Source organism: Camelus ferus, chromosome 15, assembly GCF_009834535.1.
Source record: "Camelus ferus isolate YT-003-E chromosome 15, BCGSAC_Cfer_1.0, whole genome shotgun sequence".
Taxonomy (NCBI): domain Eukaryota; kingdom Metazoa; phylum Chordata; class Mammalia; order Artiodactyla; family Camelidae; genus Camelus; species Camelus ferus.
Genome location: NC_045710.1, coordinates 46336660 through 46353682, shown reverse-complemented (window position 1 = coordinate 46353682; position 17023 = coordinate 46336660). Strand labels below are relative to the sequence as shown.

The 17023-nt window shown below is 38.3% G+C and overlaps 2 protein-coding genes across 3 annotated transcripts in view; both read left to right on the top strand.

Moving 5' to 3' along the window:
- The window catches only part of LOC116668825, a 28618-nt gene extending 24416 nt beyond the window's left edge, over positions 1-4202 (top strand). Inside the window, exon 2 of the mRNA XM_032496907.1 lies at positions 3588-4202. Coding sequence (XP_032352798.1) covers positions 3588-4202 — 615 coding nt within the window. The remainder of the gene's footprint in view (positions 1-3587) is intronic.
- Positions 1-17023, top strand: part of PELI1 (pellino E3 ubiquitin protein ligase 1) — a 134407-nt gene that overhangs the window by 81239 nt on the left and 36145 nt on the right. Inside the window, exon 1 of one of the 2 annotated variants that reach the window (XM_032497668.1) lies at positions 3715-4043. The exons of the other annotated variant lie outside the window; for it this stretch is intronic. The gene's annotated coding sequence lies outside the window, so the exon portion shown is untranslated. Of the gene's footprint in view, positions 1-3714; positions 4044-17023 lie in introns of those variants that run through there. 2 annotated transcript variants of the gene reach the window in all.

Sequence of the window (17023 nt, the reverse complement as noted above, 5' to 3'; positions counted from 1 at the left end):
TTTTATATCAACTCACATAGTTACCATTTCTGGCACTTTTCATTCTTTAGTATAAATCCAAGTTTCCATGTGGTATTGGTTTTTTATGCCAAAGATACTGCTGTAACATTTCTTGTAGTGCAGTTCTGCTGGCAACATTCTCTCAGCTTTTGTTTTCTTTAGCTTTCATTTTTGAAAGATATTTTCTCTAAATATAGGATTCTAAGTGAAGCCTTTTTTTCTTTCAGCACTTTAAAAATGCCCTTTCATTGTCTTCTGACTTGCATAGTTTCTAAAGAAGTTTACTGAATTTTTGCCTTTATATCTCTATACATAATCTACCTTTGTTCCACTGGCTGCTTTTAATCTTTTCTTCTCATCACTCGATTTCAACAATTTAATGATGTCTTTTGCAGTGGTTTTGTGTAGTGTGTGGGAATGTGTGTGCTTATCCTGCTTAGGGCTCACTGAGCTTCTTGAGTCTCTGGGTTTAAAATTGTCATCAAATATGCAAGTATTTTCACCTGTATTACTTCAAATAATTTTTCTATCACCTCCTCACCCTTCTTTCATCTGGAACTCCAGTTACACATATATTAGAATACTTGGTATTATCCCACAGATCACTCAGGCTCTCTGATTGTTTTTTCTGTTTTGTTTTGTTTTTGTTTTTTGTTTTTCTTCTTTATGTGCTTTATTTTGGCTAGATTTGACTGTTATGTCTTCAAGTTTACTCATCTTTTCTTACGAGTGTCTAATCTGCTTCTGAGTGTCAACCCTATGTAGTGAAATTTTTATTTCAGAAGTTGCAATTTTCATCTCTAGAAATTCTATTTTTTATACATTTAATTTCTCTCTTTCAGCATATAGAACATTTATAATAATTGTTTAAATATTTCAACTGCTAATTTTACCATCTGTGTCATTTCTGGCTTTGTTTATTGACACTTTTTTCCTGCTTATAGATGACATTTTCCTACTTTGTATGTCCCAGTTCTCTCACTAGTTCCCAGACATCCTCATGATTTTCCCACCTACTCTTTAAGTGCAGGTGTTCCCCAGGGTACTATTATTGACTCCTCCTTTTCTGCTGTGCATACACTCCCTGGCTGATCTCATCCACTCTCATAATTTCAATTACTATCTATGTGATGGTATATTCCAATTGTATCTTCTGACTAAAGTCATATATATGACTGCCTACTCCACTTCTCCACCTAGATCCAGAGCTATCTCAAACTCAGCATATCCAAAGTGAACTCATCAAATTCCCCCTCAAAAGCTGCTCAATGTCCTGTATTCCCTAATTCGGTGAATGGCAACACTAGCTCATAATCATACAAGCCAAACATTTATGACTTATCATCCTTCTCCTTCCTTGCAGTAGATACTGTGGTCCCCCCCTTCTCAGCCTTCTTTCTTGTTTTTCTGGGTAGTCACCTCAATTTACATTGGGATATCCAACCTTCTCATCACAGCTTTGGATCTAGGTGCAGGGCATATGTCTTTATCCTAAGATAACTAGCCTCACGCCATCCCCTGGCCACCATGATTCAGTTCTTGAGGCTTCTAGGAAAGGAGTTTTCTCTCCTTATTGAAAGGTTGACTCCCTCTTCTCTTTTTGGGCCTGGATGGTGAAACTTACAGCCACAAGAATTGTTGGCAACCATACAGCCAATGCTAAGGAAGGAAAAACAATGAAACAAGAAAGAAATGTGTCCTTAATGACATCACTGGGCTGTTGAATCATTCAGCCCAATAGCCTGTCTTTTCACTGGACTTTCTATCTAGACAGGTCAATATTGGTTTATTGGTTAAGCCAGTTAGAGTTGGGTTTTTTGCTGCTTGCAACCCAAAGCATCATAATTGATAACCTTCTTTCACCCTTCACCCTCAAACACAGGTAAATTACTCACTAGGTTCTATTAATTCTATTCCTTAAATGTGTCTGATTTCTCTCAGTTCTGTCTCTTGCCACTGCCAGTGTCAGTTCAGGCTCTCATCTTTTTTTAAATGAAATGCATTTCTAAAACGCGTATCTTATCAAAATTTCATCTGCTTCCAATTGTGCTTCCAATTGTGGCATGGTTTTCCATTGCTTCTAAAAGAGTCTGCATCCCTTAGCTATTGTACAAGAGCCTTCATGATCTGTCTCCTTTATCTTTTCGTGCCTCTTATTGCCACTCCCTTCAACCCCATCCTGCCACAAGCAATGCTGAACTCTTTGGTCTTATGCCTCTTTGCTCTTGCTGCCCTCCACTCCTGCCCCCAGTGCTCTCACTAACTTCCCTCTTGTCCTTCCACCACCAAAGCACACAGACACACTAACTCCTAGTCATTATCAAGTTTAAATATTCTTTGAAGCATTTCCTGACCTCGCCTGAGTCTGGAGGAGCTGTGTGTCAAAGCACCTGGTTTACATTCCTATTAAGGTATTTATCACACCGAGTCTGTTTATTTACCTGTCTCCACCTCTGCACAGTAAACACTTTGAAACAATAAATTTCTTTTACATTCTTGTATCTCTATTTCTGAGAACTAATAAAAGTGCCTGAGACATAGTATACTCAATAAATGTTTTTTGAATGAATAATTATGTGGTCTGCAAACATAAAGATCGTTGATCTTGAAACTCTGTGTCTGAAACCTCAACTTTTCCTGTGTTTCTGATTTCTCAACATTAATCTTTTTCTTCCTAAGTATGGGGTTCTAGGTAGGCTGAGAAGGATAACAAAAGAGGTTGGGACAGGCTGCCTTTAGTCCTCTGAGGATCCAGTAACATGTCCTACCTTTCACCACCCTTCTGCACCACCTGTTCACACCTGGGTGCTCTGTATGGGTGTAGACTTAGCTGACCAGCCCAACAGCATACTCAGACCTTGGTTCAGACTTCTCTCATTGCCAAATGAACGTTTGCCAGTGTATATACAGTAAACAGTTCTCAACTTTCCATTTATCTTTTGGACTTATACTTTTAAGAAATTTGTATTTCTTAAACATTGTAGGCCTTAAAATTAAAAAATCTGGATTATTTTGCACCGATCAAGTAAGATAAGTGATCTTAATCCCGAACTTTACCTTTGCTGGCCTTAAAGTTAGACGTGACTAATTGAATGAAGAAATTAACTAGGGGAATCTGATAGTGGTGATATTCCTAACAGTTTTGCAACCTATGTTAAGTTATTGAAAGCAACTATATTTTTACAAGTTTTAGGTTAAAAAACCAAAAACGAATACATAAAAAAAACCTTGAATTTAAGGCATAAAGGAAGGGAGGGATGTGGGTATTTGTGATTTGAAATTTATGGGATAAAATTAAGCAACAGGGAAGACAAAGATATGGTGAAGAAGTCAGATTTCACTGGGCACTTGTGAGTGGTGAGGCTAGAAGTTGGGGGTGGAGCGAAGGAAGAAGGACTAGCTAAGAGCAGGATCCATAATACAAGGAGGGCCTTGTTCAGTCACCAGCAGCACTGAACACGTTCCCTTCCTCGGTGTGTCGGTGACCATAGTAACAGTGGGGCCGAACCTCTCCCCCCGAGCATGCGCAGTGCAGAGCGAGCGGGACGCGTCCTCAACAATGTATCCCTTCTTTTCTCTGGTGGAAGAACTACAACTCCCAAGAGACCACTCGGCGCCGCGACGCCGCCTCCCGCTGTGGCCCTGCCCCGTCCCCTCCCTCCGGCCCCGCCCTCCAGCTAGTCTCCTCCCCTCCCTCGGAGTGTGTGTCAGTGACCCAGAGGCGGTGTGAGGCGGAGGGACCGTCGGGGGGCGCCGCCGCCGCCGCCGCCTCCAGCAGCAGCACCAGCCGCGCGGCGCGTTCGGATTTGCCTCGAGTCCTCCGGGAGCGCATCACAAAGCGGGCCCCGCGGCTCTCCCTCAGCCCGCGGTTCCTCAGTGCTCGGCTCCGTGGCCAACTTCCCCTCACCGGGCTCTGCCGGCTGGTGAGGAAGGCGGCGGTGGAACGCCGGGCTGTCTGCTCGCGCTCCCCGCGCACGCATACTTCACCCCCTCGCTCCACGCCTCGGGGCCGTGCTGGGATTCCGGCCACCAGCAATTGTCCGGTGAGTGTGGCCGCAGCGCGCCACGGGAGGGGTCGCGGCGGGGCCACCGAGGGTCACGGGCCAGGCGGGCGCGCAACTTCCTCGGAGGCTTCCCGGGCGGCCGGCCGCCTCTCCCCGCCAGCCTGCGCGCCCCCGCGCCGTAGGCGGCCCGGGCGCTGAGTTTGCGGCGCCTGCATCCCGCGCCCTCGCAGGAGGAAGCGCCTTTGTCAGGAGCCGGCCCGGCGCGCCCTCCCCCTTCGCCTGAGAGCGGGCGCGCGGCAGCCAAGTCCGAGCCTCGAGCCCCGAGCCCCGAGCCCCGCGCCCTGCGCCCGGCGTCCGGCCGCCAGCTGCCCGAGAGGAGATCCGCGGGGGCGGGGAGCAAGACAGAAATGAAAAAGAAACAAAGGGGGCGGTGGGCTTTTCTTTTGTTTGTGAGAATCTGGTAACTTCTTTTTCCTTCCTTACGTAACACAGACTTCCAAGTTAGTCATTCTTTTTATTGTTATGATTATTGTCATCATCTCTGCGTGTCCCTCGCGTTTCCTTTCATCTCTGGATCTCACAGCACTTAAAAACATTAATTAATTACACCTCCGGGGCCCCTACGAAACAAGTTAAAACACCAGCTTCCGTAAGTGGGTAAACTGAGGTCCAGAGGAGCTCTCTAATTGATGGATATGCGTGATCTACCACCGCGCCTGGTGTCTGAGGATCTGAAAGCATTTATGAGTAAGAACTTGTTCTCCAGTGCCCCGTGGAAAAGTTAAAGATACTCATTTTACTTACAGGTTAACTGAAGTCTAAAAGAAGTCTGGGTAATTGTTAGGTAGTTCAAATAATAACTCTTATTACATAGTGTTTGAATCTTAAAACCTCAAAGGACTCTTGAAAAATGTTCCGAGTGGGGAAAATACTGTACATCATAAACTCACCTCACTCATCTACTTTTATTTTTGTACATGCAGGTCTCGTAGGAGGCAAGAAAGCCATGATGGGGGTGGGGGAGACGGATTTTTTAATGTAGGTTTAACAGATTTTAAACTCTACACACAAAGAAATGTATCTTGGTTTTAATAGCACCAACAGTCCTCCTATCGTTTAGTCATCAAATAATTGAGTGAACACTATCCATAAGGCGCTGGTTGTGCTAAGAACTGAAGCATTAAGTGTACAAAAAGGTCATCTGTTTGTTTTGGTTCAAAGGCTGTGTACTTCTCTTGCTCTGTAAAATGTTGTTTTGTTCTCATAGCAGCTGATCTTTTGTTTCAGAACTGGCTTTGTCCTTTTCTACATTGAATATGTATTCTATAACTGAGGAGAAACGTTAAAGAGTTTTTTGTTGGGTTTTTTTCTTTCTCTCTCTTTTTTTTTTAGTTTGCATAGTAGTGTAAATTTAAAGTTTTGAGTTGTGGAGGAGGTTCAGTTTCTTCAGTTTTTCTGTTTCAGTTTATGACGTTTTCTTTATAACTAACACAGAAAATGTTTTCTCAGAGTGATCAGATTTACATCTCTCAAAACATTGCCCTTGTACAAATACAGCATATGAATTCCTTTTTAAAAAAAATTCACACCAACAACTTCTTCTGGAGTAAAATACTTAATTCTGAGGACAAGTTTGTTTATTTTGGTAGTTGAACCAAACTAGAAGGTGCTGAAAATTTAAATCAAGCATCATTTCTACTAGCTGTTTCCTGAGGTGAATAATGTCAGAACTGCAGTAACAGTACTTTCAATTATCTTAAATTCTCTTGAATTTAATTTTGTATTTTATAGCCACCCCCGGATTTTAGATTCTGGTGATTATATCAAAAAAGAAAAAGATATTTGTTATTTTGGTTTTTTTTCCCTCAACCCTCTAACCTATCCCCTTTCTGTAGTATGTTAAAAGAAATCTTGAGTTTAAAGTGAACAGTTGAAAAATAGAACAGTTAAGTGTATGGAAAGTTGTACCTAATAAAGTGGTTATAATGCTTCATCTAATAAATATAAGGATTTTTAAAGAGAAAACTCACCTAGGTTTTTAGTAGTGTTACAGAAATGCTGTAATGTAATAATAGTAGTGTTTATTGACTTGGGAAAAAAAGAAGTGAGCTGGGAATTATGCCTTAGTGGCAGATTTGTGGGGGAGAGGGGAGAAATCTGTGCTCCCCTTAAAATTGCATTTAAGTGACCTTACAGTTGGTTATATTGAACTTTTTCTGTAGCATTTACAAACCAGATTTACCAGAGGCATTTGTACTTTAAGGAATCTACTAACACACTGTCTGCTCAGTCACTGGAGTCCAAAGGCAGAAATTAGTGTTGACTGTCAAAAACTGGCATTGCAGATTTCCTAGTTTCTTTGGGATCCCTTAAAGGAAATAACTGAAAAAGGCAGAAAGACAGGGCAGGTACTGCTGAATGCTGCTGAACCAAGTTTCAAGGGGAGGCTTAAATATGTTTCCATCCGACTTTGTTTCAGCATCCTTTCAGGTTGTCAAAGTGTCACCAGTATGTTGAGGTCTGTCAATTCAGAATATACCTTATGGTGATTGTCCACTAGGTCAGCTGTTAAGGACTATAGTAATACTGCTTTGTGAGCAACTGTTTTCAGACAGAAACTTCTGTAGCTGATAGAGATTTTCAGCTGGAGGATTTAGAATTGAAAACTATCTTTCTAACAGTCTCACATACATACATTTACTGTGGGACATCTATATAGACCTCTTCTCATATTTATTAAATCACACAGGCTTATATGGATTATTTTATTACGTCTATTTTAACTGCATATCTGAAAACATAATGACACGTACACAATGGCACTGAGAGATGATTCTAAGCATTTCTTTGGAAAAGTTATTCTGTAAAGTTACATTTATGTTTTTTAATTTTAACTGAGGAGAGTAAGACAAATTTAAAAGCCAGTAGAAAGAAGGAAGAAAATTAATAGAATGAACGAAACCTACTGAAGACGTTTTTAAAGAGTACAGTATTACAGATTCCTGGCAACATTACACAGGGGACAAAATTCTAGCTAAACTCCATAAACAGTGAATTCCACTTAGCACTTTCTGTTTATAGATCTCTAGCCATCTTTCCCAGATTCCCTCTAAATACATCACGCAGGAAAAGTAAATAGAAATCATTCTTTCAAGGGATTTTGGTTGTTGGAGATTTGCTTTACACATGTGGTATTGGGGAGGTTATTGTTTTTTCTTCTAAGTTTGACCTCTGCCAGAGAACAATTTCCCCCAGACTAATGTGTGGGAACCTCAGAACAAGAAGTAATGGACACAGAGTTAGATATAATTTCAAGTTATACCACTAGCTATTTTTACGTTCTCTTGAAAGACCACTTCTAATAATTGTTCTTTCCAAAAGTTGAAAATAGTTGACACTTAGTAGGTCCTACTATTTTTGTTGTTTTTTTGTTGTTGTTGAATGAATTTGAAAGTAATAAAGAGAAAGCACAAGATTTCTTGAGTGAATGTCAGGGGATTTCTGATTTTTAAATAGAAGTAAATGAAACATGAACATCTAGTTGGAGCCTTTCAATTAGCATAGCTTCCTTTAGAAGTAAACTTAAGAGGAAAAGAGCTTCATCAGGTAATTTAAGAGAAGTGAATTGTAAACAAGTCTAAGAAGACCTGATTATTTTTTCAGAATGTTGTACATGATGTCTTAGATATTTTTTGCCACAATGAACTCCACTTGAGAGAAATAGTTTTAGATAGTACTCCTTTTATCACCCCTAAAATACTTTTTTGCACCTCAAAATACCATTTACAGAAAAATAGAATATGTTGCTGCTGCCTGTAAATGGGAAAATCCTGACATTAGTCATTCCCCAGTTAATCTTGACCATTCATGTAGTTTAAAAAATAGTTTTTAATGGAATACACATGTAATTTACTTCCTTTTCAAAGAATTTATCGCTGATTTTTATTTTATAATGAACCTCTTGGGATGTTGCTAGTTCTAAAAATATGTAGTGCCCCCAGTTTCCCACCATGTTCCACAGTTTCTTTTTCTGTTAATTTTTTGGCTACAATTTGCTTTTTCCCCTAAATTGTCAAAATAAGGTAAGAAATGTTATACATACTTGACAAGAAATATAGTCAATCAAATAGTCAAATTTATTATGCTAAACTTTAGCTAAATTTCAACATACAAGGTATGTTGAATCTATTTTAGAGATAGATGTATACTTACTTCTTACTTTGCAGGGGGCTAGAGCAAGGATGTATAGCCAATAGATTTCACCTTGGGTATCAAATCTGATTGCCTGAAAGTGACTACTTGGAGTGTTACGTTTAGAAAACTGGGAGCCCTGGTTCGGACTCAGCAGGAAAGAGTGCTGTGATTAGCAATTTCTGTTGTTGGATGGGGAGTGGGCTTTTGGCATGAGTGCCAAATATTCATTTAGTATTTATCAATGCCTTTTATGTTTCAGGCTCTGGTTTAGATGTTAATATCACCCAGACTAAACTCTCTCCCTTATGGTATTTACATTCTAATAACAAGACACAGGCAATAAAACAAGTAAAACATTTTGTGTTTTAATGACAAATGACCTATTTTTTGCAAGAAATAAGAGAGGGAGGGAGAATATAAGATTAAAAGCAACTAAAGGGGCATATCCACCACCAGATGCATTGTATGGACCTTATCCTGCTTTGAGCAAATTAACTATGAAAAGACATTGATGAAAAATTGGAGAGATTTGGACATTGATGGAATATTTGATAAAAAGGAATTGTTGATTTTGGAGGGTGTGATAATGTATTATGTTTTTTAAACAAGAGTCCTTACCTTTTGGAGATACAATGTATTTATGGAGTAAAATATGATCCCTGGGTTATGTGAAATACTTTGAAGAGGAGAGGAGCAAAGATGAAACAATATTGGCCACATACTGAAAATCGTTGAAAGTAGGTAATGGATCCATGAGATTTCTTACAGTCTCTCTACTTTTTTATATGTTTGCAAATTTCTATAATTAACAGTTTTACACACATACACAGAGATAAAGCAGAGAAGGGAAGAAGGAATCTGTGGGGTGTCAGTAATGGGATAGGAAGAGGATGCAGAAAAGACTGACTGAGAAGGTGATAGATATTTGAGTAAAGACCTGAAGGAGGTGAGGGAGTAAGCCTTGCGGGTAATCTTGAGGCAGGACATTCCAGGCAGAGGGAATAGCAAGTACAGTGGCCCTGAGATCAGAGCTTGATTGAAACGCAAGGAACTGCAAGAAGCCAGTGTGTCTGGGTCAGAGAGACTAGCAGGAGGTAGTCAGAAAGATAAAGGGAAGGTAGAGGAGACCAGATTGTGTAGAACCTGGTTGCCTGTCTTTCCTTTAAAGTAAGAATATTTATTTTATACATTTATCTAAAATAAGTCTTCTACTTTAGTCACCCTGGAAACTACACTTATTTCAGCAATTACTCAATTTGGAATTTTTTTTAATTGCCTTCTAAGCCAGTTTTAGAGCCACACATGAAAATAGCTCATTATTTTCTATTTGCTCCTTGCTTTTAAGGAAAAAGAGGGTATTAGCCACGTGATATCTCATTTTATTTATCAGATATGACTAAGGATTTTGACAGAAAGAAAATAGGAAATAACTTCAGGCTATTTCTAAAAGTCAGATCCACTCTGAGAAAGCAATTACTGTTTTTAAAAATCAGATCCACCTATAGACTAAAAAGGAGTTTTAATAATGTTCTGGACAACTGTTGCACCATTTAGAATAAGGATATAATTTATGAGAGTGACTTAATATGGAAGAGACCATACTTATTTGGATATTTAAGTTCTGTCTTATACATTAAAACACATACACATGTACATAGAAGACCATGTACATTTCCTAATACTTAAGTACTCAAAACAGTCATTGCAGATAAGTTTCATTTGTGTCATACATTCAAGACTAAAGAGATAGCATTTATAATATAATGAAATTGTATAACTTTCTTGTTGCTATGGCATACACTTGGGAACTGAAAGACTAACACACATTTAGTTGGAGAGGAGTCTGGCTTTCAAGTCGTCTTGTATTCATGCATCAGTCCTCAGATTAGTAGTTGTTTCAAGAACATGCTGATTTCCCATAAAGAACTCTTTTTAAAATCTTTATTAAAATTAAAGAAAAATGAAATCTCATCCTCCAAATGTTTGAAAGTCCCCCCAAAACCCCTCCATAAATATGGATTTTTTTCAAAAAACCTTCTGCTTATAGGACAATATACATGTAGAGATTACTAGTTTTGAATTTTATACTAGTTCATTTTTTATAGGAATAAGTTTTCCAACCTGAGAAACTAAACTTATTTCAATGATTTTTACTCTATTGATAAGATTGAATAAAGAAAACATTCTTTTTCTAGTTAATTATGCGTAATGGAGGGCACAATATTTTCTTCAACCAATAATATGTAGAATTTAATGGGATTAAGTAGAATGTGTGAGATTTTATTATATAATAAATTGCAAAAAGTGACCACTAAGCATATAATATAAAACTGTATAAGGAATACTTTAACAAAGGTTCTGTTTTAAGCATTTTTTCAGAAAATTGTTAGGAATGTAGTCTTTAATTCACTCAAAGTTTTTATCCTATAGGTGGGTAGATAGATAGCCAGACCCTTTCTTCATATATTGCATATACTATCAGGATTAAGCTGATAGGCTGGAGTATTTAATGTGTTTTAAACATTAATCCGTTGGCATGGAACACAGAGCCTAAGTTTAATTTCTGGGCTTTCTGTTACTTCTGAAAGTCTTTAACAAGCTATCTTTGATTCATCTATAAAATAAAATGGTGGTAGTTTTTCAGAAAGGACTTTGAAATCTAAGACGGTGGTCATGCTGATGTGTGGCTCAATTTAGAAATAGCTTTCAGTCTTTCGATTTGGTGGTAGGATTATGAATCTGTTTTTCATTTCTATTTTTGTGGAATGAATAAATAACCTATGATGGAGGAGAAAGAGGGAGAGGAGAGGGAGCAAGAAAAGGAAAGAAAATAAAAACTGGCTCTCACAAAATAGTAAACATGACCATGAGTAAATAATTCTTGTAACTTGGATCTACATAAGTGTCTGTGACCTAATGAGCTAAGACACAAACTTACAAAGTAAAGGATAGTAATGATATTACAGCTTCCATTGCAAGGGGGGAATAGGTTGCTTTGCATAAGGGACATTCATGTTGACTTAAACATTTTGACCATGATAAAACCTATATTTCGTTTTGGAATTAATAATAATAATGATGATGATAATGATTAACAAGAGTTAAGAATTATTTGGAAATTCAGGTTATTACTTAGGCTCTGTAGATGTTTGCAGCATCAGATTCCTTTTACCTTGTGTGTTGCAGATAACTCATATTCCATGTCCCTGTCTCTCACTTCATCTCTCTCTCACTTTCATCTCTCCATCACTCCACCACTAGCTCTGTTTATCTTCCTTTGCCAGCTTGGGTAGTGCCCATTGCTCTTCTGCAATGTTTTTTACATTTGTCTGCCATTTTTTGTACTTATAAAGTGCTCCTGGAATGAATTAAGGGCCTAAAGAAGTGACATGTAGATAGCAAGTATAATTTTCTATTCGTGTCTTACCTACTTAGCTTCTTTTTATTCTCTTTTCTTGCCCCTTTTTTATTTTGGTGTGTGTTCTGGTGGAGAGATGTTATATTCCATCAGCTAGACACTAAGTGATAACTAACCAATGGGATGCAATACTTTTTGAATTGAGTAATATAGGAAATAGTAATAAACTCATTGATTTGAAAGCCTCTTAAGTTAATCCTACATCCATCTAGAACTTATACCTAAACTAGTGTAGTGGAATTTTAAAAGCTATTTTCAGCTGTTTTCACTCTTGGTGTATGTTGTCTTTTCTGAAAATGTCAAACAATCGGGGACTTCGTCATCACTGTAGTAATAGTCATAAATGGCCTTGGGTAAAAACTGTATCTGGACTTTTGTTGAGCTACTTTTTGACAGTCAAGAGGAAAGGATAAAAAGATCGGTAATGTGGTAGAGTCATTTATAACTTCTTCTTTCCATGGAGTGAATTAAGAGATGACTGGCCCTGATTTTTTGCTAGCTGTAGTGTTCAACATGTCAATTGGCTTAATCTTCAAAAGGCACAATTAAGCTTAATTTTATTTTTTCACAATAAGTGAAAACAATTGGAGATGTATAGTTCTTCAAAACCTTAGTGTTATATTCCTGGTTCTTGGCAGATACTATCCACAGTACTTCATGTTCCTCTGGGTTTATGCCAGATTTAATGAACTGCATGTACTGGAAACACTAAAAGCTGATTTTCTTTGATTTTAGACTACAGTTAATGTAGTGGATTTTTCTTTGAATTGTTTCTCACTACCATACTTTAAATTTACCAGAGGACCAAAACGTACAAATTACAAAACTAGTTAAGTTTTTCATGAGACAGCATGTGAAATATGAGTCTTGAATAAAGTATTGGCTGCTCCTAATTAGAAACCACAGTCCTATAGACAGACTTCATGTATCTGAAAGCTTTTAAAATTTACTTATTGCTGTAATTTTCATTTAAAATGGGATGATTCAGTCTGTAAATTAGTCCTATCAGCTCACTGAAGGAGTAATGAATTTTGAGGTGAGACTCTTAAGCTATACAACACAGAGCAGATCTGTGACTTCAGTTATGCCAGACCTTTTTAAAAAAATTCATCACTAACACTTAACAAAAAGAATATCACATTTTGCTGAAGCTTCTTGATTGTATCTGTTAGAAATGGCTTGCCACTTTATTTGCATATAGTTCAGCTCTTAAACACCAGTCTTTTAAGGCCTTAGCCAGAATTTGCCTCCTGAAGTTGTCTTTAAAATGGCTTCCAAAAAGGATTTGCTAGGTTTCAAAACTAAGTAGGCTGTTAATGATTCAGTATGCCCCCTCATTCTCCTCCTACGTCTTAAATTGAAAGCTCCTTCATAGCATCTAGGTACCTGAGTCATCATGGCTAAACTCTAAAGAAGAATTGTCACATGGAAAAACTCACCATGAAGTAAAATTGTCAGAAAACAAGCTGAGTCAGAGATCATTCATTGATTACAATGATACAACTTAGAGGTTGTAGACTTCATTTAAATCTTTGAATGTACTTATATGTAAGTGTTTATTATATGACTTGTACATTCTGAGGACTTGTTTATTCCCAGTTACATGTTAATAGGGTTTTTTTTTATTATCTATTACCTGAAAAGGATTCTTTAATTGTTATTATTGAATAAATGTACCAGAAAGAAGCAGGATGATGCAAGATAAAAACCACTATACTATAAGTCAAGAGACATAGAGTTTTGGTCCATTTATTTAGGATGTACCTCATATATTTCACTTAACCTCACTGAGACTTAGTTTCCTTTTCTTTACAAGGAAGTTCAGCAACTTAATGAGAGTTCTCTTTGAAACCAACTGATGGCGGATATAGCTAATGGCTGACCCTAAACCAGCTTTAGACTTCTTTTTGGGATGGCACTGTCAGCAGCTATATGGTTGGCCGTCTAGATGAAATCCACCTGTCACCTCAACCTTGTAGGGTCTCTTCCAGCTCTATGATTCCATGACTTTAAACAATTTGTCTATGGGAAGTCTCTTCTTTTCGAGTCTTTACTGTCTTTTTATACAAGTGTTCAGAGTTGAAACTTACTTTGCAAATTTGAGAATTCTTTTTGGTCAGGGATAGCACATTAATGTTTCACATAGTACTACAGACTAAATGTTTGTGTTCCCCCAAAATTCATATGTTAAAACTTCATCCCCAATATGATGGTATTCGGAGGTAGGGCCTTTGGGAAGCAATTAGGTCACCAGGGCCCTCGTGAATGAGATCAGTGACCTTATGAATGACCCCAGAGAGATCCATTGCCTCATCTGTCATGTGAAGACACAACAAAAAGATGACAATCTGTGAATCAAGAAGTGGGCCCTCACCTGACACCAGATCTGCCATTGCCTTGGTCTTGGACTTCACGGTCTCCAAAACTGTGAGAAATAAATCTCTGTTGATAAGCCATCTGGTCTATGATATTCTGTTACAGCAGCCCAAATGGTCTAAGATATGTTGTGATGTTAAGAACAAACGATTGGAGAAAATTTGTGGGGATACTTAAAATTCCAAGTCGAGTGGCAACAAGTCAGAATGATCAGTAATAATTTGAGCAACTCATTTCAACTCTTAAATGTTTCTATGGCAGAAACCTCAGGTTAGTGAAGTTCTAAGTGATGTTGTGTCTGTTTGGAGGGCACACAACGAAGTAGAACGAATACTAAACTGAGAGACAAGAGGCCTGAGTTCTAGCTCTGCAAACTGTTTTTTGACATGGTTAGTGTTTTCATCTCTGTAATGGTATCAGACCTAGTGCTTCTCAGACATTAATATATTATGTAGATTATCTGGGTCATGTTAAGATGCATGTTCTGATTCAGTAAGTCTGGATGGGCCTTGAGTTTCTGCCTTTTTAACAAGGTCCCAGATGTGCTACTGTTATATGCAGTGGACCACACTTTGTTTTATAAAAGCACAATGATAATATGAGGTTCCTTCTGGCCAGGTCTTTAAATCTTAACTCCACGTCTTTCTCCCCAACTGTTTTACATCAAGTTTCATTAAACTTACTCATTTTGAAGACCCTTGTTCCTAGACTCATTCCCTGTTTTCTCAGTCTGACAGCTTCTTTAGTTTTGCTGTTTTTCCCTTTTCAGAACCAACTTGATAGGTGATTATTCAAGTTAGAGAAAGGTAGTGTAATAAAAAGAGGCTTTGATTTGAAAAAAAAAAAAAAAAAACCATTCAAATCCCTCCCCCATGGAATAGCAGCCCTAGCGCCTTGGGCAGTTGACTCAGTTTACTTAATCTCTCAAAGCTTTGAATACATTTTGAAATACTTTGAAAGAAACAGAAGTAATATATAAAACCCTCAGCACAGTGTGGGGCATAAAGTAGGTGCTCAAAAATTAGAAGCTATTTTTATTATTCTTATTGGCATCCTGATTTGGTTTTGTAGAGGAGGGAAAAAGAGAGGGAAGTAGTATAGTTTTTTTATTCCTCCCCCTGCCCAGGGCACCCCCACTTACCCCCCGCCTGCCCCATATGCTACATTTAAATCTTCAACTGCCTACTTGACATATTAATCCAAATTCTTTGAACTTACCATAGTCAAAAAGATCTCTTTCTTTTTCTTTCCGTATCTGTTCTGCCTCCTCTAATCCTGATGAGAGTTAATGTTTCACTCTCTACATGTCCTAGCCAGGAACCTGTCAGTTCCGCCTCGCTTCTCAAATACTGCTTTTCTCCATCCTAACTTAAACCATCTTAGGTAAGCTGCTCATCTCCTTTTACCTGACTGCTTTTGTCTGATCTTGCTGATGCTAGTCTCCTCATGTTCCTCACATCCTCCTCCTCCTCCTCACACATCCTCCATACTGCTTTCAAAATTATTTTCCTAAAAATTCTTTCCCTAAAACCACTATTTCTTGAATGCCTACTAGGTAGAAGGCACTGTGCAGGCATTGAATATATGGTGAGAGAACAGAATGAGACAGTTCCTTCCTAATGAAAATCACAGACTACAGAGGAAGATAGATACTAAAAACAAGTAAATACAGGTAAATACAAAAACAAGGTGCTATGAGAGAAAATAACAGGAGGGGATCCTGTGTTATATTCAGTGGTTAGAGAAAGCTTTCTAAGGAATTAACACTTAAGCTGCTATCTCAAGTGTGAGAAGGTGCCAGCCAGGCAAAGAGCAGGATAGTATTGTGCCAGCATGAACAAAGACCCTGGTGGGGAGGAGCTAAGTGTCTTTTAGAAGTGAAATGATAGGGGGGAAGTTACAGCTAAGGTATAGCTCAGTGATAGAGCACGTGCGTAGCATACACAAAGTCCTGGGTTCAGTCCCCAGTACCTCCATTAAAAATAAACACATAAGTAAACCTAACTGCCCCCTACACACACCAAAAAAAAAAAAAAAGTGAGATGATAGGACATGGTGATGGACAGGTTACGGAGGATGACAGAGAGGAGTTATTAAGGACTTCCAGGTTTCTAGTATGAGCAGTTACTGGGCTAATAGTGGTGCCGCTTACTAAAACAGACAGATTAGGCAAAGGACAGGCTGGAGGAGAGGTAGAATCATGGCTTATTTTGTTAAATTTGAGAATCTGAAAAAAAATAGAGTTGTCAGTCCCCTCCCTCTGGTTCCCCATTCCCTACAAGATGTATTCCAAGTTCTATCTTGTCTTATAAGATTCTTAAATAATTGACTCTAACCTACCACTCTAGCTTCTCCCTCAGCTTCTCTTCATTACTGTGCTTAAGCCAGAATGAAATTCATTTTGAACCTTTGCATATGTTATTCCCTTTTCCTGGAATAAACATCTCTAGCTGAGTCGTTTCCATCCTTCAAAGCACATCTTGAATATTACTCTTCTATAGAATGTTCTCCAGCTTCTCTGTTTAGGTTAATGTCTCAACCTTTTTACTGACATTTGGTTAACACCTCTGTTACTTCACTTATCACATTGTATTAGAATTTCTCTTTTAACATATCTGGATATACTTCGCTCAACCATAAGCTGTGTGGGTACAGAGATCTAAAAGCTTGTTGTTTTTGTGTTCTCAGGGTCTAACATACAGTGTATGTAGTTTCTCAGAAAATGAATGAGTGGGTATTGTTCTTACATAAACAGTCTGCCCCTATTCCCTGAACTGAGACAAGTGTTCTTTGCTTCCATAGTGCCTAGACACTGCTTTTACCATATTACATTGACACTGAATTGTTTTATGTAAGTTTCTTAAGAACAAGATTTTCCTTGTCTCCTTAGAACCTAATATGGCGCTTAGCTTGCAATCAGGGAAGTTCCATTAGACCAGTCTCATTGTGGAATAGCTAACCAGTATAGCTCATAGGAGATGGGTATTATGGAGGCTGGAGGGGAAAAGAAGGAAGATCAGTGTAATTACCA